The sequence below is a fragment of the Pseudophryne corroboree genome, chromosome 4, assembly GCF_028390025.1.
Source record: "Pseudophryne corroboree isolate aPseCor3 chromosome 4, aPseCor3.hap2, whole genome shotgun sequence".
Classification (NCBI taxonomy): domain Eukaryota; kingdom Metazoa; phylum Chordata; class Amphibia; order Anura; family Myobatrachidae; genus Pseudophryne; species Pseudophryne corroboree.
In genome coordinates this window covers 227220461-227247753 of record NC_086447.1, presented here as the reverse complement: position 1 = coordinate 227247753, position 27293 = coordinate 227220461, and the positions used below count along the sequence as shown (strand labels likewise).

Here is a 27293-nt window from a genome sequence, read left to right as displayed (position 1 = left end):
ACCAGCAACTCCAAGTGATTGTGACACTAGGAAGAAAAAAAAAGGTGTGTGTGGGGCGGGATGTGGTGTATGGCCACCCCAAAATGTAGCACATTAGATGGCAAATTTAGAATTGAAAATGATCTGCTAACCACCTCACCGCTTCTCTTTGCACACTGCACTATGTTTTATATTGTTATGGTAAATGGTCTATGGCTGATGCTTGCAAATTATTTGTACGTGAAGAGTTTAAAAAGAAAAAATCTAGAATCAGAAACTCCCGTGTAAAGATCACTCCAAGTAGTACAGTTTTTACAGGAGAAGTGTAATTGTTTAGGTAGGCACTTATTTTTTTTTCTTTTTCTTGATGTTTTCTTGAAAGAAAAATAAAAGGGGAAGGAGGTGGGGTGATGTGTCCAGTGCTCACCTAATATGGTGTGCTGTATGGTAGGTGAGTACTTCACACAATAACCCCCCCCCCATCCCCCTGCCCCATCCTTTTCATATCTCTGTATTTCCAGTGAGACTGGGTATATCGAGTACCCAGCCGCTACCAAAAACTACACGGAGCGCTAGTGACATACCCCTATGTACATCACTTGTTTACTTGTCTAAAGTTAGAGGTCTAGAAATTTGCATTACATTTTAAATAGAGAGGCTATGAAGTTGGGATTTAGTCATAGCCTAAGGGTTTTTAACAAGATTAGTTATCACTGTAATTTTGTATTCAGTCAATTGCAAGAACTCTTAATGGGGGTAATTCCAAGTTGATCGCAGCAGGAATTTGTTTAGCAGTTGGGCAAACCCATGTGAACTGCAGGGGAGGCAGATATAACATGTGCAGAGAGAGTTAGATTTGGGTGTGGTGTGTTCAATCTGCAATCTAATTTGCAGTGTAAAAATGAAGCAGCCAGTATTTACCCTGCACAGAAACAAAATAACCCACCCAAATCTAACTCTTTCTGCACATGTTATATCTGCCTCCCCTGCAGTGCACATGGTTTTGCCCAACTGCTAAAAAATTTTCCTGCTGCGATCAACTTGAAATTACCCCCAATGTCTCTTATTTTAGTGTTCCAAAACATTTAATGGATAAACTTTTAACAGAAGGACAAGAGAATAAATGGGTGGATGCTTAGAAATAAAAGGATTTATTGCAAGTATAAAAATCACATTGTTTTCCTTCATAAAATTTGTGATGTCCCCCAAGCTGCCCTTTAAGGGGGGCATGCTTGTAGATCTGCAAACTAGCTTCTTCCTGGCAAAACGGTCAACTTCATCTTTTCAGATTGTGTAAGGGCATGCACCTAGGACTATGTGGCTTGAAGACAGCTGCTCAGCAGAAGCTCCACGCTGCTCATGTACGTGGGATCCATCTAGCAGCCCTCTGTATGGACGCATCATAGAGAACAAATAGGCCAGTTTTCCCTAAACGCTAATGTCATTGTGACAAATCTTCATTGCCCAAACACCATCTCTTCCCTTGTAGAACGATTCTGACCAGCGCCAGCTCCTTACTGGTACAGCTCGGGAGATATGTGCGGGCTCGCAATCCTGTGCATATGCACAAATTAACAAGCCTGGTAGGGATGGTGTGATGGGAAGCACTATCTGCTATCGTAGTCCGTATTGGCAGTTCCAGTGGGAAAAGTCAGCTCCCCCTGGGAATGCCTGTCCGGCTGTTATTAGCAGTTTGCTCTTGCAATGGGAAGACTCTGCCAGTGCAATCACTGAGGTGGCGTACTGGGTGGGCTGAAGTAGGTAAAATCTATCACTGATTCTGACATAGTGCCAGTATAACAATGTCCAGATTGGAGTTCATCTTCTCAACTAGGTAGCGTCTAAGCTGGGTACACACTGTAACGATTCGCTGATCTCATAGCTGAGCTATACAATGCATTTATATATTGTACTCGAGTGCATTCAACACAATCCGCTTTACGATGACATGATATATCATTTACATGTTATGTAAGTGCACCGCATTGTACATGTGTACATGGCATCTAACCATCGGAACTGTAAAACATCAGATGGGAAAATGTGACCACACAATTCTGCAAATGATGACTTGTGTCATGTGTACACATTACATGATGGTCATGCAGTGTGCTCGCATGTACAATGACTGCACAACAGATCGTGTAGTGTTAGCTCAGCTGTAGTTTTTTTGTCTGGAAAACAATTCTATCCTTATGAATAAAACAGATAGGAAGACATAAGACAGGGCCTGTTAGTGGTGGACAGTATAGTCATCACAACCGCGCCATGTCCTACACAGAAGCTTGCACATCCGGTAATAGTGCCACCCCTTCTTGAAGAAAACATGGTGCATAAAATAGAAGGAACTCTGTTTTAATCCATTATAGGAACGAACCTGCAAAAACAGGAGCAACAGGGCTAACTGGAAAGGAGTAGTAGCAGGCAGGCTTCCATACATTTTAAACCATGAACACAGGTCTTCCTAAGAAATGTTCATTAATTGCTGAAACAGGCTTTCTAGCTCTGAGCATCGTCACAGCTACTTTGTTGGATAACCCTTTTCCATAAGGATAATGGGGGTAATTCCAAGTTGATCGCAGCAGGAAATTTTTTAGCAGTTGGGCAAAACCATGTGCACTGCAGGGGAGGCAGATATAACATGTGCAGAGAGAGTTAGATTTTGGTGGGTTATTTTGTTTCTGTGCAGGGTAAATACTGGCTGCTTTATTTTTACACTGCAATTTAGATTGCAGATTGAACACACCACACCCAAATGTAACTCTCTCTGCACATGTTATATCTGCCTCCCCTGCAGTGCACATGGTTTTGCCCAACTGCTAACCAAATTCCTGCTGCGATCAACTTGGAATTACCCCCAATGGCTGCAGTTGCCATACAGTAAAAGCCAGACACAGTGAACAGATTCTATCTTTGAGAAGCCATGATGGACCCATCAACATTCTGAGAATGTCAGTTTACTACAACAGCTCCAAACCCCGAATTTATTACCTGAAAAATCTGTGGTAGAGACTGATAAATCAAGTTACAGTCCCATTGGATAGTCATTGTACTTGAGCGTCTATGGTCCCACAGGGTGCTAGAAGGCCTGGACCCGGCCCTGCTGACACTTATACATGGTTTTGAATTTCTTTGGTAACTGCTTCATATACACCTTTGATTACTACTTTTATTCCTATTACACATGAGACTGTAAGAATTGAAATGAATACTGTATCTATCGTGGCAGCATGTTATGGTTTTAGTAACCCGATAAAAATAGGTTATTAATTACCTACCAGTAAATCCTTTTCTCTTAGTCCATAAGGGATATTGGGGAATTAGTACGATGGGTATAGACGGGGTCCAAAGGAGCCGATACACTTTAAATTTCTTCAACTGGGTGTGCTGGCTCCTTCCCTCTATGCCCCCTCTCACAGGCAGTTACAGGTAAAATAGTGCCCGAAGAAGAATGGACATACTTGAGAGAAGGAACATAACGAGTGGTGAGATTCACACACCAGCACACCAATAACATAAAAACAACCAACAACAGCTGGTAACCAAACAGCAACAGCTGAACAGGTAACCTTATCAGAGAAAACCTGCAGAAAAGTCAACGTACTGAGGCGGGCGCCCAATATCCCTTATGGACTACGAGAAAAGGATTTGCCGGTAGGTAATTAAAATCATATTTTCTCTAGCATCCATAAGGGATATTGGGGAATTAGAATGATCTGTACGTCCCAAAGCTTCCAGAACAGGCGGGAATGTGCGGAGACGTCTGCAGCACCGCCTGCCCAAACTGGGTATACTCTTTTGCCAGGGTATCAAACTTGTAGAACTTCACAAAGGTGTTCTTCCCCGACCAGGTAGCAGCTCGCATAGTATCAAGGCCGAGACTCCATGGGCAACCGCCCAGGAAGACCCCACTGATCTCGTAGTGTGGGCCAAAGCTTCCAGAACAGGCGGGAATGTGCGGAAACGTCTGCAGCACCGCCTGCCCAAACTGGGTATACTCTTTTGCCAGGGTATCAAACTTGTAGAACTTCACAAAGGTGTTCTTCCCCGACCAGGTAGCAGCTTGCATAGTATCAAGGCCGAGACTCCATGGGCAACCGCCCAGGAAGACCCCACTGATCTCGTAGTGTGGGCCTTCAGAGACTGTGGAATGGGTAAAGCTGCCGACACATAGGCCTGTTGGTTATTAAGCCTAAGCCAATGAGCAATGGACTGCTTAGAAGCAGGGCAACCCTTTTTCTGTGCATCATAGAGCACAAATAAGGAATCAGTCTTTCTGATCCGAGCTGTTCTCTTGATATAGCTCTTCAATGCTCGCACAGTATCCAATGCCTCCGGAGGAGCAAAAGTGCCAGAAACTGACAGAACCATAATAGGTTGATTTAAGTGGAACGCGGAGACAACCTTCAGCAGGAACTGCTGCCTAGTCCTGAGCTCCGCTCTGTTCTGTTCTCGTAAAAGACCAAGTAGGGACTTTTACATGATAAGGCCCCCAATTCTGAGACACGCCTAGCAGAAGCCAGGGCCAGTAACATCACCGTCTTCCACGTGAGGTACTTGTCTTCTACCGTCATCAGAGGTTCAAACCAGGAGGATTGTAGAAATTCCAACGCTACATTCAAACCCCAGGGTGCCGTGGGCGGCACAAAAGGAGGTTGTATGTGGAGAACCCCTTGCAAGAAGGTAAGCAATGTCCGCAGTGCGACTGCACCAAGTAAATTTGCTATGCAGTTAGGTATTTTACTCACGGCATTACGAGTTTTTTTCTTCGTTCTGGTGATCGTAATGTGATTGACAGGAAGTGGGTGTTTCTGGGCGGAAACAGGCCGTTTTATGGGTGTGAGCGAAAAAACGCTACCGTTTCTGGGAAAAACCAGGAACGACAAGCACTGAACTGATCGCAGATGCCGAGTAAGTCTGGAGCTACTCAGAAACTGCTAAGAAGTGTCTATTCGCAATTCTGCTAATCTTTCGTTAGCAATTTTGATAAGCTAAGATTCACTCCCAGTAGGCGGCGGCTTAGCGTGTGCAAAGCTGCTAAAAGCAGCTTGCGAGCGAACAACTCGGAATGAGGGCCTAAGTCACCGTAAGTCCGGGTAGACGAACGGCCCTTGTTGAAGATCTCTTCTCATTGGCCGAGGCCAAGAGTCTTTTACAGACATGTCCAGAAGATCCGCGTACCACGTCCTCCGAGGCCAATGCGGGGCAATCAGAATTGCCTGGACTCTTTGATTCCTGATTCGCTTTAGCACCCTTGGGATCAATGGAATCGGAGGAAACAGGTAGACCAGCCGGTAAGGCCAAGGCGACATCAGTGCATCCGCTGCCCTCGCCTAAAGGGCCCCTGGTTCGTGAGCAATACCAGTGAAGCTTCTTGTTGAATCGAGAAGCCATCATGTCTATTTGTGGGCAGCCCCACCGGTCGATGATCAGCTGAAACACCTGATGGTGAAGCCCCCACTCTCCCAGGTGGAGATCGTGACGAATCAGGAAGTCCGCTTCCCAGATGTCCACTCCCGGAATGAAGATTGCAGAGATTGCGCTTGCATTTCGTTCTGCCCAGAGGAGTATCTTTGACACTTCTCGCATGCAGGCCCTGCTTTTTGTCCCTTCTTGTTGATTTATGTAAGCCACCGCCGTGGTTTTGTCCGACTGAACCTGGATTGTGTGATCCTTGAGAAGAGGAAAGGCCTGAAGCAGAGCACTGTAGATCACCCGAAGCTTCAGAATGTTGATTGGAAGTAGGGCTTAGTGGGCTGACCACCTGCCCTGAAAATGAGCCCCTTGGGTAACAGCTCCCCATCCTCTCAGACTCGTATCTGTCGTGAGGAGGATCCAATCCTGAATCCCGAAACATCGACCTTCCAGTAGGTTTGAAGACTGTAGCCACCACAGGAGGGAAATCCTGGCCCGAGGTGACAGCCGTATTATCCGGTGCATCTGAAGATGTGAGCCGGACCACTTGCTCAGGAGATCCAATTGAAATGTTCTGGCATGGAACCTTCCGTACTGGATCGCCTCGTATGAGGCTACTATCTTTCCCAACAATCCTATGCAAGGATGGATGTATATTAGAGTAGGCCGGGGAACCATTCAGACCATCTCCTGGAGTGTTCTCGCTTTTTCCTCTGGGAGGAACACTTTCACAGTATCCAGTGACATTCCCAGGAACAGGAGCCGCCGTGTTGGCTCCAGGTGGGACTTCTGTAAATTGAGGATCCACCCATGGAGTGACAGAAGCTGAATAGTGCAGTCTATATGGAGCAATATAAGCTCCCTGGATCTCACTTTTATCAAGAGATCATCCAGATAAGGGACAATATTGACCCCCTGGACCCGGAGTTGGAAGATCATCTCCGCCATCAACTTCATGAAAACCCTCGGAGCTGTGGACAGGCCGAAAGGTAGCGCCTGGAACTGGTAGTGAGCGTTCAGCAGGGCAAACCGTAGGTAAGCCTGGTGAGTCGGCCAAATCGGAATATGGAGATAGGCGTCCTTTATATCCGAGACCATGAACTCCTGTTCTTCCAGACCCGCAATCACCGCTCGCAAGGATTCCATCTTAAACTTGAAAATCTTTAGGTAAGGGTTCAAGGATTTTAGATTCAGAATGGGCTTTACCGAACCGTCCGGTTTCGGTACCACGAACAGGTTGGAGTAGTAACTCTTTCCCTGTTGTTGTAGTGGCACTGGAACAACGACTTGGGACTGGGCCAACTTTAGGATGGCCTGTTGCAGCGTAACTCGTGTATCCTCCAAAGCTGGTAAGCTTGATTTGAAAAATCGTTGGGGAGGAGCGCTGTCGAACTCCAGCTTGTAGCCCTGAGAAATGAGGTCCTTTACCCAGGTATCCTTGCATGAGCTTTCCCAGATACGGATTAAGATGCAGCCAAGCTCCCACCTCGAGATCCCCTCGGGGTGGGTGTGCACCGTCATGCTGAGGCCTTAGTGGAAGCTGAACTGGTGCTCTGTTCCTGAGAACCTGCGGTTGCTGTTTTTCTGTCTTACCTCTGGTGCCTCTAGCCGCATTTGAGGCACCTCTGGCCCTAGATCTAAATCTGTTAGACCGAAAGGACCGGGCAGACGGCCCCAGGTAGGAACGTCTAGCCGGCGGGGCCCCAGAGGGGAGAAACGTGGATTTCCCCGCAGTAACTTTAGAAATCCACGTATCCAATTCAACCCCGAAGAGCCAATCCCCTGAAAAAGGAAGAGACTCTACACTGCGCTTGGACTACGCGTCCGCTATCCACTGACGCAACCACAAAGCTCTGCATGCCGACACTGCCATAGTAGTGGTCCTAGCATTAATATTGCCTATCTCCTTGAGAGAGTCACACAGGACGCGTGCAGTGTCTTGAATGTGTTTTAGGAGAGTCACTGTAGTGACCAGGGACATGTCCCCCGAGAGGCCCTCTTGAATTTGAGAAGCCCACGTATGAATGGCATGCATCATCCAGCAACCCGCTACGTGATATACCCGCCGCTGTGTAAATAGACTTCAGTGTAGTCTCTATTTTTCTATATCCAGGGTCCTTTATGGTAAAGGAGCCCGGAGCCGGCAGTACCGCCTTTTGAGATAGGCGAGAGACTGATACATCTACAGCCGGGGGTACTTTCCAGAGTTTCCTGCCTTCAGGAGCAAATGGGAAAGTGTGTAAAAAGCATTTTGTCATTTGGTATTTTTTATCTGGATTTTTCCAGGCTAAATTAAACATGTCATCCAGCTCTCCAGAAACAGGGAAAGTGACACTGAGTTTGTTCTGTGTTAAGAAAAACGACTGCTGTGCTGCAGCGTCCTCTAGAGGGAGTTTTAACACGTCCCGTATAGCAAGAATGAGGGGCTCAATACCCTGTGCAGAAGGGGAATCCCCAGTAACAAGATCCAACTCCTCCCCCTCCTCCTGTATCTCCTTATCAGAGTCTGAGAGTAAAGCAGGTCCTGATCTAGAGAGGGGAGGCTGTGGAACATCTGCCCTTGCAGCTAGGTCTGCAACAGCCTGCTGCAGTTGTTAAGTTTTTCGAGTATTAGCAGTGAGCTGAGAGGACATATCTGACATCATGGATTTTATGGCACCTAACCAGGAAGGCTCTTGACCACCCCCCTCCCCTCACTGGGTTGTGAGGACTGACTGCATTGTTAACATGATATGGAACCAGATGTAGAGGGAGAGAATCTGGTGTGACATACACTGCATTATTGGTGTTTTACCATGTTTACAGTAAACAACACTTATGCACACATACACACAGACAAGTAATATAATAGCAAGCCTGCCCTTACTGTATGTGAGAGGAAGACAGAGAGAAGGGAACAGCACACCCAAGTTAAACAGCCCCAGTGAGACTGCAAGCTGTTATATCATGGTGTAACACCAGAGTTTTTGTCCTTTTCAGGACACAGATTGTGTACAATAGCAGCTCTCACCCTTTGCTACACCCCTGCACCAGTTTTCCTGCGTGTCCTGAGTGTCTGGAGGAGCTGTGTGTGCCTGCTGCTGCAGCTGTAAGCAGAGGAAGGCGCCAAAATGAGGCTGGCCCAGCTCTGAGGAAGCTCCGCCCCTGTAATGGTGCCAGAGCTTCATAGATATTTATACTAGAAAAGTCTCCATATAAGTGGAAAAACATCACAGAAGTGTTAGTTTCCACTACCAGTGTACACAGGGGGGCTGTAGCGGGTCCTCCCCGGGGAGGGTCCCGCATGCCGCCCCTGCGTTTTGTCACACCCAGTTGAAGAAATTTAAAGTGCACCGGCTCCTTTGGACCCCATCTATACCAATCGTACTAATTCCCCAATATCCCTTATGGATGCTAGAGAAACATACGTTTTCAAATAAAATACTTTTGTTTCAGTTTAATTTAGTGGTTACCTGGCTTCCATCTTTTAGCTCATGTCTTGCATACAATGTAACAGCTTCAGGGCAGTGTTCCAGGAGTTTCTCTATAGAGACCTCATAATTCAGGAGGCGTGTTGCACATATAATGTGGATGCTCAAAAATGAGTTTTTATCTTCTGGTATGAAGTTCAAAAATGGAAGAAAAGATGCTATTTCCAAAGAAGGTCCACAGAGAAGGGACTACAGCAAAACATAAAGCAGCAACACAATATTGTTAGACCTTTTAATTGTAAAAATGAAGCAAACAATACAAAGCTACAATCATGAAGCAAGGTTTATTTTTGTAGTAAAATTGGACACACAGTAAAAAAAAGATTATTATTATTATTAGTATTATCATCATTATTAATAATAATAATAGTTAAAAAAATACTAATGAACTCCACTGAGTTTGCCAATGATATGTAGAGAACACATACTGACATTATCTTTCTTCAGCCAACAGTTTATGTGCTATAGCAATTAAACATGCAACTGTATAAATCACTACTTTGCAATATGCCTGCTGTCATAGTGGAAAGCTGGAAAAATAAGATTTTAATACCTACCGGTAAATCCTTTTCTCTTAGTCCGTAGAGGATGCTGGGGATTCTTCAAGAACCATGGGGTATAGACGGGCTCCGCAGGAGACATGGGCACACTTTAAGACTTTTAATGGGTGTGAACTGGCTCCTCCCTCTATGCCCCTCCTCCAGACTCCAGTTTAAGTAACTGTGCCCAGGGAGACGGACATTTCGAGGAAAGAATTTATTGTTAAACCACGGTGAGCATTTTACCAGCTCACACCTCCAGTATGCCGCAGAACGTGGCATTCAATAGAAAACCAGCCGACGGCATGGAGAATATGCAGCAATACGCTGACATAAAGCGTAACACAACCTGTGTGTGTAAACACAACCAATAACAGCATAACGCATGCCATGGCATGGCATGAATATCGCCAGCAACAGGCTGACTTAAACGCAACACACCATGTGTGTAAACATACCCAATAACTGCAGATACAGTACGCACTGGGACGGGCGCCCAGCATCCTCTATGGACTAAGAGAAAAGGATTTACCAGTAGGTATTTAAAATCCTATTTTCTCATACGTCCTAGAGGATGCTTCAAGAACCATGGGGTTTATACCAAAGCTCCAGAACGGGCGGGAGAGTGCGGATGACTCTGCAGCACCGATTGACTAAACAAGAGGTCCTCATCAGCCAGGGTATCAAACTTGTAAAACTTCGCAAAGGTGTTTGATCCCGACCAAGTAGCAGCTCGGCAATGCCGAGACCCCTCGGGTAGCCGCCCAGGATGAGCCCACCTGTCTGGTAGAATGGGCTTTCACCGATTTCGGTAACGACAATCCTGCCATAGAATGAGCCTGCTGAATCGTATTACAGATCCAGCGTGCAATAGTCTGCTTAGAAGCAGGAGCCCCAATCTTGTTGGGAGCCCACCGGACAAACAGAGCCTCTGTTTTCCTAATCTTAGCCGTTCTGGCGACATAGATTTTGAAAGCTCTGACCACATCGAGAGACTTCGATTCTGCCAAGGCGTCAGTAGCCACTGGCATCACAATAGGCTGGTTTACGTGAAACGATGAAACCACTTTTGGCAGAAATTGCTGACGAGTTCTCAACTCCGCTCTATCTGCATGGAAGATTAAATAGGGGCTTTTGTGAGACTAAGCCGCCAATTCAGACACCCGCCTTGCGGACGCCAAGGCCAACAGCATGACCACTTTCCAAGTAAGGAATTTTAACTTTACCTTACGCAAAGGTTCAAACCAATGAGATTGCAGGAACTGCAACACCACATTAAGATCCCATGGTGCCACTGGGGGCACAAAGGGAGGTTGGATGTGCAGCATGCCCTTCCCGAAGGTCTGAACTTCTGAAAGGAAGGCCAATTCTTTCTGAAAGAAAATAGATAAGGCCGAAATTTGTACTTTAATGGAGCCTAACCTTAGGCCCGCATCCACCCTGCTTGCAAAAAATAGAGCAAACGACCCAGGTGAAATTCTTCCGTAGGAGCCTTCTTGGATTCACACCAAGACACATATTTTCTCCAAAAATGGTGGTAAAGCTTCGCCGTTACTTCTTTTCTAGCCTGAAGCAGTGTGGGAATGACTTCACTGGGAATACTCTTTCGGGCTAGGATTTGGCGTTCAACCTCCATGCCGTCAAACGCAGCCACGGTAAGTCTTGATACACGCACGGTCCTTGCTGTAACAGGTCCTCTCGTAGAGGAAAAGGCCAGGGATCTTCTATGAGTAATTCTTGAAGATCTGGATACCAAGCCTTCCTCGGCCAGTCCGGAACAATGAGGATTGCATGAACCCTTGTTCTTCTTATGATCTTTATCACCTTCGGAATGAGTGGAAGTGGAGGGAACACATAGACCGACTGAAACATCCACGGTGTCACCAGGGCGTCCACCGCTATTGCTTGGGGGTCCCTCGACCTGGAACAATATCTCTGAAGTTTCTTGTTGAGGCGAGACGACAGCATGTATATTTGAGGAATTCCCCAACGACTTGTCACTTCTGCAAAGACCTCTTGATGAAGACCCCACTCTCCTGGATGGAGATCTTGTCTGCTGAGGAAATCTGGTTCCCAGTTGTCTACACCCGGAATGAAGACCGCTGACAGAGCGCTTACATGTCTTTCTGCCTAGCGGAAAACTTTTGTGGCTTCTGCCATTGCCACTCTGCTCTTCATTCCACCCTGGCGGTTTACGTACGCCACTGCTGTTAAGTTGTCCGGCTGAATTAAGACGGGCAGATCGTGAAGAAGACGTTCCACTTGCAGAAGGCCGTTGTAAATAGCCCTCAATTCCAGAATGTTTATTGCAGACAAGCTTCCTGGCTTGACCATTTTCCCTGGAAATTCTTCCCCCTGAAAGACTGCTCCCCAGCCTCGGAGACTTGCATCCATGGACACCAGGATCCAATCCTGGATCCCGAACCTTCGTCCCTCTAGGAGGTGAGAACTGTGCAGCCACCACAGGAGAGAGATTCTGGTCCTGGAAGATAGGATTATTTTCCGGTGCATGTGCAGGTGAGACTCGGACCACATGTCCAACTGGTCCCGCTAAAACCACTCTGGCATTTAACCTGCTCACTGAATGGCCTCGTAGACCACAACCATCTTCTTCATCAACGGAACGTATTGATGGATTGACACTGTTGCAGATCCGATCCGACTCTGGATCCTCAGAGCTCTTTCCACTGGAAGAAACAAACTCTCAACAGTTCTGTATTTAACATTATTCCCAACTCTGACAACAGCGTCGTTGGGATCAACAGTGATTCTGGCAAGGTCAGGAGCCAACCACTTTGTTGAAGAACTGTCAGGGAGAAAACAACATTTTGCACCACTTGTTTCTTTACCTCGCCGTACTCAGGAGAGCGTCCCAGTACAGAATAATAATGACTCTTACTATTGAAGGAAAACCATCATACCGCCATCACTCCGGTGAATTGGCAATGACAATCCTGAATAGCAAACCTAGGTAAGCCTAATGCGGAAGAAACCGTACTTAGTCCCTCTTTCTCCTTTTACAGATTGGAGATACCTGCCCTGAGAGATTCCATCTTGTAGTTCAACTTCTTAAGTAGAAATTTTTGAGGTTGTTCTGACTGAGCCGTCCGGCCTCAGAAGGACGAAAAAGCTTGAATAACAGCTTTTTCCTTTTTTTTTTTTTTGTGACCGGGACAGCAGGACAATGACCTGATCCTGACCCAACTCCTGTATGGCGTCGCATACTACCTCCCCATCCAGAGGAGAATCGGTAAGGTCTATTTGAAAAATCAGTGAGGGGAATCGTCTGGAAACTCCAGTATGTCCCCCTTGGGACTCTGTTCTTAAACTCACTGGTCCATGTCCATTCCAGGACTGACTGAAGAGTATCAGACGTGGTCCCACCGGTGTGGGCTCCCGCAAGATAGACCCAGCGACATGCGGTGGATGTGGTAGAAACAGAGGATGATTTCTGCTTCTGCGAACTTGAAAAGGCAGCTGACCTCTTACCTTTTCACCTTCCTCTACCTGCAAAGAAAGAGAAAACTGTATCCATTTGGTCGAAATGACTGCATCCTACACAAATGCGTCACCAACCGTTGTGAGGGAACATAGGTCAAGAAGGTAGACTTACCAGTGGTAACTGCCGAGATCAACTTAATAAAGCCATCCCCAAACCAGGTTTTACCTTCATAGGGAATATACTCCAGTACTTCTCGGAGTCAGCCTCAGCATTCCATTGGTGAATCCACGTCGTCTTCCTAGTCTAGACCGCCATGGAAGTGGCCCGCGAACCCAAGAGTCCTATATCCCTTGTAGTCGCACGGCAGTATGCTGCAATGATATAGACATGACTCAACTTCAGGAGCACCCTGCATACAACTACTCCTCCATGTGCATGCAATGCTAGTATAATCAACGTACATGCGGACACATAATTAGAGTATTACATATCTTCCTGCATACGATCCCTTGTGACAGAGTCCTGTGCTGAACAGGGGTGACTCTCACTTTATTCTATCCATGAGAAGGACTAACTTTACCTCAGCATTCATTATATATATATATATATATATATATACACACATATATATATATATATATACCTTCAAATGCACCTATACACACCTATATCTATATATCTAATACGTATACATATATCCTTTTGTCCGGAACAGCAGGTTAATACGTTCCAATGTGTATGAACAGGTACTGAATGCCGATTTTGTGGATCTGATCAGGAAACATTATGGTCGACATAAGAAACATTATTCGAGTCGATCTCAGGGAGTAGTAACTGGGCAAAATAACATTTTTGCGATCGTCTGAGAGAAATCAATTCTATGAATAGGACTCCCTCCATAAATATTATCGCCTCTGTGATCGTGCCACAGACCTATGTAACTTTACCATACATACATATACATATAGCTCTTTCTGATATGCATCACATTATCATGTCAATATCCACCCAGTCAGATATTGTTGGTGCCGACAGGGGCACCCCCCACGTCTGTGTCTCCCATATAGTTTTCTCTTGGGAAAAATATATCTCTACTGACATGTTGACATTAATTTACATGTACCAAGTACTATTAGGAGTCGACAGCGCCGACATAGTCATTCTCTTTGTGGCAGAGCACTCAGCCTCAGATATGCCAACACATGTGTACCAAACACCCAGCGACATTCAACTGGCTATAAGAGATAGACCCCAGTACATTCTGTCATGGAAACACAGAAGGAGTTTACCAGCTCATTTCCACAGCGCTCATGATATAGTGTGCTTTTATGTTTAACTCATATTGCTCCAAACAACTGTGCCCCCGCTAGTTTTTCACTCTGATCTGTACAGCAGTGTTTTGGAAGGACCAGTGTCTCTGTGAGGAGAAAATGGCGCTGGTTAGAGCTGTGAGGGCTAAGCCACGCCCCCTTAATGGCGCGCTTCAGTCCCGCTTATTTTTATATATTTATACTGGCGGGGGTCTGTATTTAGTGCCCAGGCACTGTATACTCTTTATGCCAGTTGCTTATGAGGTTTTATGCTGCCCAAGGCGCCCCCCCTGCGCCCTGCACCCTGCAGTGCCACTTTGTACGTGGGAGCATGGCGCGCAGTGCGGCCGCTGCGCGGTACCTCAAAGCCGTCACTGAAATCTTCTGCCGTCACTGAAGTCTTCTGATCTTCTACTCACCCGGCTTCTGACTTCTGGCTTTGCAAGGGGTGTGACGGCCGGCTCCGGGAACGAACATCTAGGCGTACCTAGCGATCAGACCCTCTGGAGCACTGTTTCCCAACCTCGGTCCTCAAGGCACACCAACAGTGCAGGTTTTAGTGATATCCAGGCTTCAGCACAGGTGACTTAATTAGTACCTCAGTTATTTTGATTTAACCATCTGTGCTGAAGCCTGGATATCACTAAAACTTGCACTGTTGGTGTGCCTTGAGGACCGCGGTTGGGAATGCCTGCTCTGGAGCTAATGCTGTCCAGTAGCCTAAGAAGCAGCGCCTTGAAACTCACAGAAGTAGGTTTGCTTCTCTCCCCTCAGTCCCACGATGCAGGGAGCCTGTTGCCAGCCGGTCTCCCTGAAAATAATAAACCTAACAAAGTCTTTTCAGAGAAACTCAGTAGAGCTCCCCTGTGTGTGAGACCAGTCTCACTGGGCACAGAATCTAAACTGGAGTCTGGAGGAGGGGCATAGAGGGAGGAGCCAGTTCACACCCATTCAAAGTCTTAAAGTGTGCCCATGTCTCCTGCGGAGCCCGTCTATACCCCATGGTTCTTGAAGCATCCCCAGCATCCTCTAGAACGTATGAGAAATCTGACCTGTTAGCAGCTGTGCAGCTTTGGTTGAAGTTTCCTTTGAGACTATCAATGATACCAAAAAAAGCAAAGGGCTGATTTCAGTCGCACGTAGAGTGGTTGTATTTGCGGGCAGCCACAGAAGCCTGTTTTACTACTTTATGCTAATGCAATAAGGTCAGTGAGGGTCATTTAGATCTGATCGCACAGCGGGCGATCATATAACAGCGCATGCACCACAATGCGCACGCGCATCAGACAACAACAACGGGGATTGCCGGTCATCGACGGGATGGTGCGATGAATCCGAATGCATGGGCGTTCACAAGGTGATTGACAGGAAGAGGACGTTTGTGGGTGGCAACTGAGCGTTTACAAGGAGTGTCCGGAAAAACGCAGGCGTGTCCAAGCGTTTTCAGGGAGGGTGTGTGACAACAGTCTGCATCTATCGCACTGGAGGAGTAAGTCCTGGGTAGCGCACACACTGCAGAAAAAGAATTTTGGCAACTCGGCGTACACATAGGATCGCACAGCGAAAATACACTCCCCCTGTAGGCGGCGACTATCTGAACGCAGGACAGCAAAAAACGCAGCCCACGACCTCCAGTATCCCTTCAACTACAGCAGGGGTTTGTGCATGTGCAAGTACAAACCAGTGCCACCCATTGATCTCTGCAAGCCGCCACAACAGTCATCATTACAATTTACACCAGCCCCATGCTACAAGGGGGCGTTAAACTATCTCAAATGATCCAAAAAAAATGTTCATTATCTTTTTCCCAGTTATCACTCCTATAAGTCGATAGTTCACCAATAAACCACCAATATTTTCCCTTTACATGCTTACTTTTAGGCTGCGTACACATCAGAACGATGTGCATATGATGCAACAGCATCTGCGATGCGGTCCCGCATACACACTTGTCGATATCGGCTGCGACGGGGGCGGGGGAGCAGGTCCATGTCTCGATATCGCATGTCAGGACGTGCGAAGCAGGAAACGACCCTCGAGAGAAAGCATCGCATGCAATATCGTGTGTACACATTACACAATATCGTATACGATCATACCATATCAGCCGTATCACATGCGATATCGCATAATGTGTACAATGCCTTTAGGAATGGCAGCCATGTTTAAATCATAGCAGACATTGTTTTAGTGTTTACAGGTATTACGCAAATGCAAATATCTCATGACTGGGAGGTGGCAGACCTTGGGACAAACACCACTGATCTTGGCGGACTTAGACTACAATTCTGGTCCACACATTGATAACCTTATCTCACTCTTTAGAGACTGAATAAGAGGTCTCAGCCAGAACAAAATATTTGCAAAATTCTGACTTTTCAGGATGCCCCTACTGTATCTCCACTTGGAAAGAAATATTAGGCTTTTTTTGTGGGTGGTACATATTTATAGTACATTGTTGTGAAAAAAAACAAAAAATCTGAGATGTACATAACATTTTCATTATAAAACTTTAAAAATGGTGGTTTTTCAAAATTGTACTTATTTTAGCACTAAATATCTCAGGCTGGCAATGTAGGAAAAAATGTCAAGGTCTATAGGATATTAAGCTACTGTGCAAAAGGTGCAGGTGTTCTCAACCTCAAGATTTTTCCCAATAGGTCATGTTTTAAGGATTTTGTCTGTGCAGGTGGACCAATAACTGACCAAGCCAAACAGAGTAAATTACTTGTGCATGATTAAAGAAATCCGCAAAACATGACCTGTTGGTGGTACTTGCACACTGGAGTTGAGAACATTTCTATGAACGTGCCCCAAAACCTGGTTTTGCATTGCGGAGCGGACACTTTATGAAATGAAAATTACCTCCTCCTCAGTGTTCAGTTTTCAAGAGTTTTAACATTTACAGATTACAAAGGCAGCCCCTCCAGTAGCCGGAGTACAATCAGGGTAACAAAGTGTAATTTGTGAGAGCAATTCCTAAAATTTACAACTACCAGTGTTCTTAGTGCTTAGAATGTGCACCTGCATTTTCTTTTTTTTCCCGTGTGTCAATATAAGTCTTAGCAAGGCAGTACCTCATATGTTTGAAGTCCAAACCCTGCCCCTCCTCCCTTTAATTAAATGAAACATACCTGTAGCTTCATCAAGTCTCCACAGCGGAGGCAGCATATGGATTCTGAAGATACCATCTTTGTTATCCAAGGGCTGATTACTCCAAAATGACTGCAGGAATTACTCTGCAAGTAGAGGCGTTTAATGACCAAATGTAATACCCATAAATGTACAGCAGGGAGCAACATATTTCCTATACTGTACTACACTAATTTTATAGATGAACACGGAATAACCTATTAAATCTTCGCACAAGCGTTTCGGATTTTCACGTTAGTAAATATACATGAGTGTTAAAAATTTGGTAACTCTATAGGATCTGTAAATTTGAGACGTCTTAGTGTAAGTAAACATTGATCCATGGTTCTTGGGGTTACCCGAGGAGCACCTGTAGCGGATATGAACCGTTTATGTAGTCTATTAAATTCTACACACACTGGAAGTGGTAATCAAAATTTTGATCAGATTCTCCGCTTTGGCATTATCGTTCACACAACGCAAGCCATGCATCAGTGATGAAAGTCATTATGTCAACCCCCTTTTCATCTCCTTAGAGGAGGTTTCTTAAAATTCTAATTATGCAGTTTTCCTATTTCCCACCTGAAGAATACCTATGTTAAGTTTCAGCTTCCTAACATATCGGGGAGTAAGGGAATTAGTGATCAGTCAGTCAGTCAGTCAGTCAGTGAGGGCCTTCACATTTACAGACAGACAGATTTTTTTTGGATTTTTTTTACTAGCATCACTCATGTTTCATAACTGAAATAATAAAAGTGTACAATGAATGGTATTTCAAGTATGTAATAAATAAATAAATATGTATGTAAAAATATGGACAGGAAAATGAAATTACCAGATCTTCTGGGGACTTTAAGGATGTCACACACACATGCTGTGGTTTGCATATTCTGCACACATAGTGAGATGTAAGTTTAAACAGTATGTCTTGTAGAACAGACTCTGGGGGATATGAGGTGAGACGAGCCTCCCAAAAATCTACAAGTATTTGTGGAACATCTTCATCAGTTTTCTCACATAAAACCTAGAGGAAAACACCAAAGGAAATACAAATTGAAATATACGTTATGGTAAGAACTTACCGTTGATAACGGTATTTCTCCTAAGAAACACTGGGATATGATGAAGCGACAGCGGATTTGCACCAATCGGTCAAAGCTTTTCAGCCTCCCAGCATGCAAGGGGCCCGTCCATATATCCCCGCCTCCTGGCTCAGGCAAATCAGTTGTATTCCAAAGCACAAGGCAGGAGCATCATAGATAGCCCTAATCAGGCGAGAGGAACACACATACACACCCTTCCGTAAAAGAAGGAAGAGGTTAGTGAGTAAAAGGATCTTCAAATCAGGTGCGTCAGGGTGGGATCCCTGTGGATCCTGTGGACTTAGGAGAAATACCTTTATCAACGGTAAGTTCTTACCATAACGTATATTTCTCCGGCAGGGTCCACAGGTTATCCACAGGATAACATTGGGATTTCCCAATTTAGTGGTGGGGACACTCCTGACTGGACAGGAGAATCCTTCGCCCGAATTCAGCGTCATGAGAGGCAAAGGTGTCCATGGCATAATGTCTAATGAATGTGTTAATGGAAGACCATGTGGCTGCCTTACATATCTGTTCTGCTGATGTCATGATCCGTGCCATATCTCCTTTCTGCCTCCTGATTTGTCTAGCAGTTTCCACTCTGTGACCTTGCGGGGTTGATTACCTGGTTATGTGCAGCTGTGGTTTGCACCTGGGAAGCTGCTATTTATCCTCTGCTCACAAGCACTCCTATGCCTGTTCAGGGATACGGTTGTTAGGTCAACACAACTTAGGTCGACAGTCATTAGGCCGACCACTGAAGGTAGATATGTGCGTTAAGTCAACATGTACTAGGTCAAAAGGTCGTCATGAGTTTTTCAATTTTTTTTCACTTTTTGGACTTTTTCATACTTTACGATCCACATGGACTACAATTGGGAATGGTAACCTGTGCCAAGCGCAGCGATAGCGGAGCGAGGTACCTTGCCCAAAGCATGCGAGCGGACATGGTGCACTATTTGGGGTTCCCCGTCACTTTACGAAGAAAACGACAACAAAAAAAGTCCAAAAACTCATGTCGACCTTTTCACCTGCCGACCTAGTACATGTCGATCTAATGCCCATGTCGACCTAATGACTATCGACCTATGTTGAGTCAACCCAACGACCCATACCCCCAGTTCATTAAGTCTACCTCTATGACTGCAACGCTGTGGTTTCCCTGTGCAAGATTTAGTCCGTGCCTCCTGCTTTTCCTGAGTCCACTAACCTGTGATTATACAGCCCTTGCAACAAACTACCAGTTCCAGGACATCGTCTGTCTGTTTACAGATTCTGGTCTTTGGCTCCCTGCAACTCTGCTAAAGTGTAAGAGCATCTGATCATCTTCATTATTGTAACTTCAGTGCCTCTCTGTATTCTGCCCCAGCACTGCCTTGCTATCTGGATGTCCTGGCATGTTTTCATACTTGTGACGGTATTAATCTGGACTCTATTCGTTGAATTCAGAATTGTGTCAATCATCTTTCAGCACTGTCTACACTCTGGACTTTTATATGGTTGTTTATATCACCAGTTGCAAGATTCTGAAACTACATTGCCGAGTAAATTCTGCCTAGGACTTTTGCAATCCTCTATATGAGTTTCCATGTTCCGGCTATGATTTCAGTTCTGTTCAGCAATATCTAGTCTGTTATCCTGGGGGCTATGGGTCGTTGGGTCGACACACATTAGGTCAACACGCACTGGGTCGACAGGGTGTCTAGGTCAACAGGGTCGTTAGGTCGACATGTGCAAGGTCGACATGTTTTTTTTTTTTACTGTTTTTGGTGTAGTTTTCTTCGTACAGTGACGGGGAACCCCAATTAGTGCACCGCGGCCGCTAGCCAACTTTCGGGTAAGGTTACCGTTCCCATTAGTAGTCCATGTAGATCGTAAAGTATGAAAAAGGACACAAAAATGATAAAAATTGTGAAAAACTCATGTCGACCTTTTGACCTGATGACATACTGAACCTGTCGACCTATGCACCCCGTCGACCTAGTGCATGTCGACCTAGCGACCGCAACCCTATCCTGGTGCATCCTGACAAGTCCTCATCCTGCTACGGTTTCATTTGCATACATCACCTGAATTCAAGCACAGCTGTATTCACCTTACCTGGCTCCAGTTACTCAGTCTATGTATCTGCCTGTTGCAATACTGCTCTTACCAGTGACTGTCAATTTACAAGAGGAGACATTATCAATATCTTCAAATATATAAAGGGAAATTACAAAGAGTTATCAGAGCAATTGTTTATTAAAATAACTGTATAAGACGCGAGGTCACTCGCTGAGGCTAGAGAAGAGAACATTCCATACGCAACATAGGAAAGGGTTCTTCACTGTTAGGGCAATAAGGATCTGGAATTCCCTGCCAGTGAAGGTGGTAATGGCGGACTCTATATATGCATTTAAAAATGGATTGGATACATTTCTGACTGAAAAAGATATCCAAGGTTATAGCATTTAAAATATTGTCATTTTTAATCTGGGAGGAACATGATTTAGAGTTGATAACTAAACATAAAACATTATTTCAATTGAGACATTATAATGAACTCGACTTAAAACAGATTACAGGTTGAACCCGATGGGCATTTTGCTTCTTTTCAACCTCATTAACTATGTAACTATTATCCAGTAATCTAGTCCTCAGATGCTATAATCTGCACTTGTCTTCACCTGTGTTCAAGACAGTTAATGCAATACGTGATCCGGTATCTTGCCATTCAAGTGTCTGTTACCTGCATTTACATGTGTTTGTCTGATCTCCCTGGATTCCAGCATCTTACCTTTGAGAGACAATAAGTCTTTATATACTCCTTCTGGCCTCCGTATAACCTAATTTCATGTACTTCCTGCATACGCACACACAGGGAAGCCTAGTAGTCATGACAGCCGAAGCACCACGTTGTTCTGCCCATGATGGACCTACCTTACGAGTAAAGTGAGCAGAGACATTACCCGATACAGGGAGATCAGCTTGAGAATATGCTTCTGAAATCATCATCCGAAGCCACCTTGCCAGTGTCTGCTTATCAGCAGGCCATCCTCTCTTGTGAAATCCGTAGAGAATGAATAGAGAATCTGTCTTTCTGATAGCACTGGTACGATCCACGTAGATCCTTAAGGCACGGACCACGTCCAACGATGCATCTCCCGCAGAAAGGCCCGGTACCTGGAAAGCAGGAACTACAATTTCTTTGTTAAGGTGGTATTTAGACACGACCTTGGGATGATACGCAGATCTAGTCATGAGAACTGCTTTATCTGGATAAAAAAAAATCAGAAATGGGGAACGACAGGACAATGCACTTAAATCGGATAATCTTCTAGCGGACGACATGGCCAGTAGAAAGAGAACTTTAGCTGTCAACCATTTAAGATCCACTTTATTAAGTGGTTCAAATGGGGCAACTTAAATTTAGTCCTAAAGGCCCTTCAAGTCTCAAGGCACTGTAGGAGGAACAAAAGGAAGTTGAATGCGCAGCATTCCCTGGAAAAAAGAACGCACATCTTTAATCCTGTAAGTTGGCAATTTTCTTTTGGAACCAGTTAATGCTGACACTTGCACTCTCAAAGAAGCCACCTTCAAACCTTTATCCATTCCTGCCTAAAGGAATGCTAAGACCCTGGAAACTCTGAAAGACTTATACCCCTTTCACACCGCAGCTTTAACCAGGTAAATTGCCGATTTTTAAGCCTTCCAAAACGGTTCTAGCTGCGGTGTGAAAGGGCCACCTTGAATTTACCGTTTTCAAAATACCGGTATTTTGAAACGGTTAAAAAGCAGGGTCCTACACGGTTCAGATCCGTTTCATTGTGCAGTGTGAAAGGCTCAGAAACGGTATTTCCAAGCCACAGAAGATGATAGGCTGTCTCCATGTGTGATGTCACCAGGCAGAAGCAGGAAAAAAACTGGAGGAAACACATGAGAGTGAAGAAGCATTTTATTATACAGAATACAGTTTAAAATGGCAAATTGGAGTGATGAGGATGTTAGGGAGCTGCTTAGGATCAGAGGGGATGAAGAAATATGTAGACAAATCACTGGGACAGTGAAGGATGCAGTAATCTACAAAAACATGGTAAAGATGCTTGAAGCTGCTGGGTTCCATCGTACGACTAGCCAAATTATTAATAAATAATTAATTAGTAATTATTAATAATGTGTGGGCCAGAAAAGTCCATTTACAATGACAACCACTGTTTTCTATGGGTGAAACGGGTTCAGTGTGAAAGGTACCAAAACGGTAATGAAATGGTAATATACCAGTTACAACATGCGATGTGAAGGGGGTTTAACTGCTCAGACCCGTTTTAAGAAACGTTTTAAAAGCAGGGTTTGCGATGTGAAAGCAGCATAAGGGTCCATTTTCCGTTCACTGCACCAATGAATATAGGTTTGCCATATTCGGTGATAAATGCGAGCTGAGGAAGGTTTCCATGCTCTGAGCAATGTTTGAATTACCTGTTGTGAGAATCCTCTTGACTTCAGGATAGAGGTTTCAAGAGCCACGCCGTCAAAGACAGTTGATCCAGATGTCTGTGATAACAAAGACCCTGCATCAGTAGATCTGGACGTTGAGGGAGCAGGAGTGGGGCATCCATCGACATTCTCTGCAGATATGTGTACCAATGCCTTCTGGTTCAAGCCGGAGCTACTAGTATCACAGCACCCTTTCCTTGCTTTATCTTTCTCACCACCCTGGGTAATAGGGCGATTGGAGGAACCACATAAGCCAGATGAAAGTCCCATCTCACTGACAGGGCATCCACGAAGATCGCTCTGGGATCCCTTGTACTTGACCCGTATGCGAGAACTTTGTTGTTCTAATGGGACGCCATGAGATCGATCTCTGGCAACCCCCACTTGTCTACTAGGGTCTGGAAGACCTCCGGGTATAGAGCCCATTCGCTGAATGGGATGTCAACTGAGAAAATCCGCTTCCCAGTTTAGGACTCCCAGAACGAACACTGCGGACAAGGCTGGATGATGAAGTTCTGCCCACTGTAGTATGCGACTTACCTCCTTCATCGCTTTTCAGCTGCGGGTTCCTCCCCGATAGTTGAAGTACGCTACTGCCGTCGCATTGTCCGAGCGGATCTGAACTGGTTTTCCCCGAAGAATGTCCTTACCCTGAATCGGTGCCATGTAGATGGCCCGAAGTTCCAACATGTTTATTGGCAGGCAAACTTCTTCCTAGGTCCATTTCCCCAGGAAACACAACTTTCCTGACACTGCTCCCAAGCCCTGGAGACTGGCATCTGTTGTCAGAATTTCCCAATCCGATATCCAAAAGGGTCTCCCCTTGTCCAGATGGGATGTCTGTAGCCACCAGGCTAATGACCTTCTTACTTCTTTCGTAAGAACCATAGTCTGCATTTTTATCATCTGATGCAACCCATTCCATTTGGCAAGAATCAGATGCTGCAGAGGCCTCGAGTGGAACTGTGCATACTCCACCATGTCGAACGTTGACACCATCAATCCCATCACACGCATTGCTGCGTGAATGGATACCTTTTGACTGTGTAACAAGTCCTGAATCCTTGACTGAACCTTGGATATCGTGTTCAGAGGTAACCTTAATCTCTGAAGACTTGAATCCACTACAGCCCACAAGTGAGTCATCTACTGTGATGGAACCAGACACGATTTTGCCCAATTTATGAGCCACCCGTGCCTTTGCAGACACGTTATTGTCTGTTGCAGATGACATAAGAGCAATTCCTGCGACTGTGCCAGGATTAAAAAAGATTGTCGAGGTATCGAAAAATTCTTATCCCCTGCTGGCGGAGATAAGCTGCCATACCACCATAATCTTGGTAAATACTCTGGGGGATGTGGCTAACCCAAAAGGTAGGGCCAGGAACTGAAAATGCTGTTGGAGAATAGCGAACCTCAGAAAGCACTGATGGGACAGTGCCACAGGAACATGTAGGTAAGCATCCTGTATATCCAGGGATACCATATAATCCCCTGGCTCCACGGCCAAAATGACGGAACATAAAGTTTCCATATGAAAATGAGGTACCCAACTGTACTTGTTCAGCACTTTGAGACTGAGAATGGGCCGAAATGACCCATTTGGTTTCTGAACTAGAAACAGGTTGGAGTAAAAACTCTGTCCCCGTTGCACAGGAGGAACTGGAATGACTACTGCTGACTGAAGCAAGTTCTGAACTGACTCTTGCAAAGCCCTGGCCTTCGTCTCTACCCGAGACGGGTTAGTACAAAAAAACCTTCGAGGAGGGTGCTTCTTGAAGGCAAATGCATAACCTAGAGATACCACTTTCTGCACCCAAGCATCTGTTGTTGAGTGCTGCCAGATCTGTGCAAACTGAAGAAGTCGGCCCCCCACCCTGGGAACCCCCAGGTGGAGGCCTGCACCATCAGGCTGATGGCTTATTATTTGTTTTACCACACGGTCCTCTGGTAGCCCAATGCTTTTTAGTCTTACCAGACTTGTTGTATTGGGACTACCTGCCATCACATTTTCCTTTAGCTTTTCCTTGAGACCGAAAGGGCCGAAAAGCCAGAACTTTAGGTTTGAAATTGTATTTGGAAGGAAACTTTACCTTCTTGGAGTCTGCTTCTGACTCCAAAATATCCGTCAATTCTTTACCAAAAAGAGTATCTCCAGAAAAAGGCAAAGATTCCAAAACCTTCTTAGATTCTGAATCAGCTTTCCACGTACGTAGCCAAACTGCTCTGCGAGCAGCGATAGTTGAAGCTGATGCCCTGGAGGCAATAGTACCCATATTCAATGCTGCTTCTTCTTCCAAGAACATTGCAGCCTGTTTTATATGTGCTATATGGGATTTTTGCTCTCTAGATGCTATTGAAATATACCCCTCCAATGCATCAGCCCAGGCAGCCACTGCCTTTGCCATCCAAGCTGAAGCCATGGCTAGCCTTATGACTGCCCCAGACAGGGAAAAAAATTTTTTAAAAACCATCCACTCTCCTATCCGTGACATTATTTATTGATTTTGAAGGCAAAGGTAATGTAGATTTTCGCACTAATCAAATCACATGCGTATCTACTTTAGGAGCCACCTCCCTTTTTAAACAATCCCCAGCTGGAAGAGGATAATTGAAATTCCATTTCTTAGGAATTCTAAACTTATTATTGGGCGCAACCCAAGCCTCTTCCATGATATCCGTCAGCTGATCTGACCCTGGAAACTCAGTCTTAACTGTTTTTGGATGTTTAAACACAGGTGCCTTGGTTTTTAACACAGGCTCTGCTGAATCCTCTAAGGAAAGGATGGCTTTCATTGCTTTAATTAACTCAGCTATATCCACTGACCTGAGACCTTCCTCCTCCTCTTCGTATGCTGAAGCAGAGTTTATTGAGCTTTCATCCTCCGATGAATCCTCATCTGAAACGTGTAGCCTGTGAGGATGAAGATTTACTTACCACTGGCTTATCAGCCTGTTTCTTTTGAGAGGCTGCTGCTGGAAGTGATTAACCACAGGTGGGAAGCTGCATGTAAGGGTTAATCGTGTAACCTATCCCTGGTACAGGAGTTGGAGGAATTATCCGTTCAGTTATACTGGATAATGTCTGTGCAAACATAGCCCAAGGTGGATCAACTTGCACCTGAATCTGCCTTGTATTTTTCAAGAGACCCTGGTGAAAACTAAAACAATTTGCAGACAAACCATCCTGAACCAGATCTGAGGGGTTAACACAGCTTTGCAAGACAAACATGATATGAGTGTTGGTGTTGCTGTGAGAGTATCTTCCTCGCCGCTCTTAGACATGATAAATAAGCAACACTTCCACAGTGTACTACACAATTTGTGACTGTAATCACTTTAAGCTTTTTAAAGTGACCTACAATCCGACCCTGCCCATGCACCAGCATTGAGGATCGGAATAGGAAAAAACTGACAGAATATATAGTAAAGTCAGCAATCACACTAGCAGTCAGTCACGTTATACATTAGTATATTAAGCAATATGAGCACATCATCAACTACAACTACATTTCAAGTATGCAGGAGAACATACTACTGAATCATGTTTAAACAGATCTACCATATTCAGATGCATAGCGAAAGAAAAATTAATAGTATACAGACTCATATGCAATAGGCACTTATCTAACTATTCATACTCAAAAATGTAGAGAGAGACTTAGTGCTGTATTACCCAAACTCAGTAAAGAAGGATAGAGGGAGACAGGGAACAATACGTCTGCGAACTTCTGAGTGGATCCAGATGCTACTAGTGTACACTGCCGCTCCATGAACTTATAGTGAACACAGACGCACCCGTCACACAGCCGCCTATGCTGCAACTGGGTCCCCTTCGTGTACAGCATCTGAGACTGAAGCGGGAAACAGTTCATGGCGGGAGACTCGGTGGAAACTGGTCATGAAACGGGGAGGGGCAACCAGGAGAGCGTCTGACTCCCCACTGCTGACATCAACCCTAGGAATCGCGGCCTCATACCATTCCTGGAGCCTCTGATCCCTAAGGCCTAGCGCTGGTGCACCCGAGGTGGCAGCCGCGTCAGCGACTGTTTGGTAGTCTCCTCCCAAAGCAGTGCAGATGTGTCCGTATTCCCCTTCTAAGCAGAACCGATGCCTTACCTTCTCCCTGTGCTCCGGCCACAGCCTGGTAACGTCTATTGGACCTGCTAGTATATGCGACACAGACGCCCGCTAAAACAGCACTGTACTCGTGGGTAAGCGTTGTCGCGACCCGGCAGAGAGTTGGTGGAGCGACTCTTTCTAAGGTACGTATAAGACGCTTTTTAGAAAGATCACTCAAGAAAAAATAGTAAGACTTTAAAAATAAAATAAGAAAGCTTAGGGCCACTAAAAACCAGCAGCCCTCTGACCATGGTCCGGCTCCTGCAGCACCAAAAAAAAAAAACTGATTTGCCTGAGCCAGGAGGCAGGGATATATGGACGGGCCC

At 45.3% G+C, this 27293-nt stretch overlaps 1 protein-coding gene across 2 annotated transcripts in view; it reads right to left on the bottom strand.

Annotated features, from left to right (window-relative positions):
* The window catches only part of HPS3 (HPS3 biogenesis of lysosomal organelles complex 2 subunit 1), a 113858-nt gene that overhangs the window by 14235 nt on the left and 72330 nt on the right, over positions 1-27293 (bottom strand). For both annotated transcript variants that reach the window (XM_063915954.1, XM_063915955.1), the window contains 3 exons: positions 18123-18311; positions 17290-17394; positions 8847-9053 (listed from right to left, as the gene is read on the bottom strand). In XM_063915954.1, the coding sequence (XP_063772024.1) occupies positions 8847-9053; positions 17290-17394; positions 18123-18311 (501 nt within the window). The remainder of the gene's footprint in view (positions 1-8846; positions 9054-17289; positions 17395-18122; positions 18312-27293) is intronic.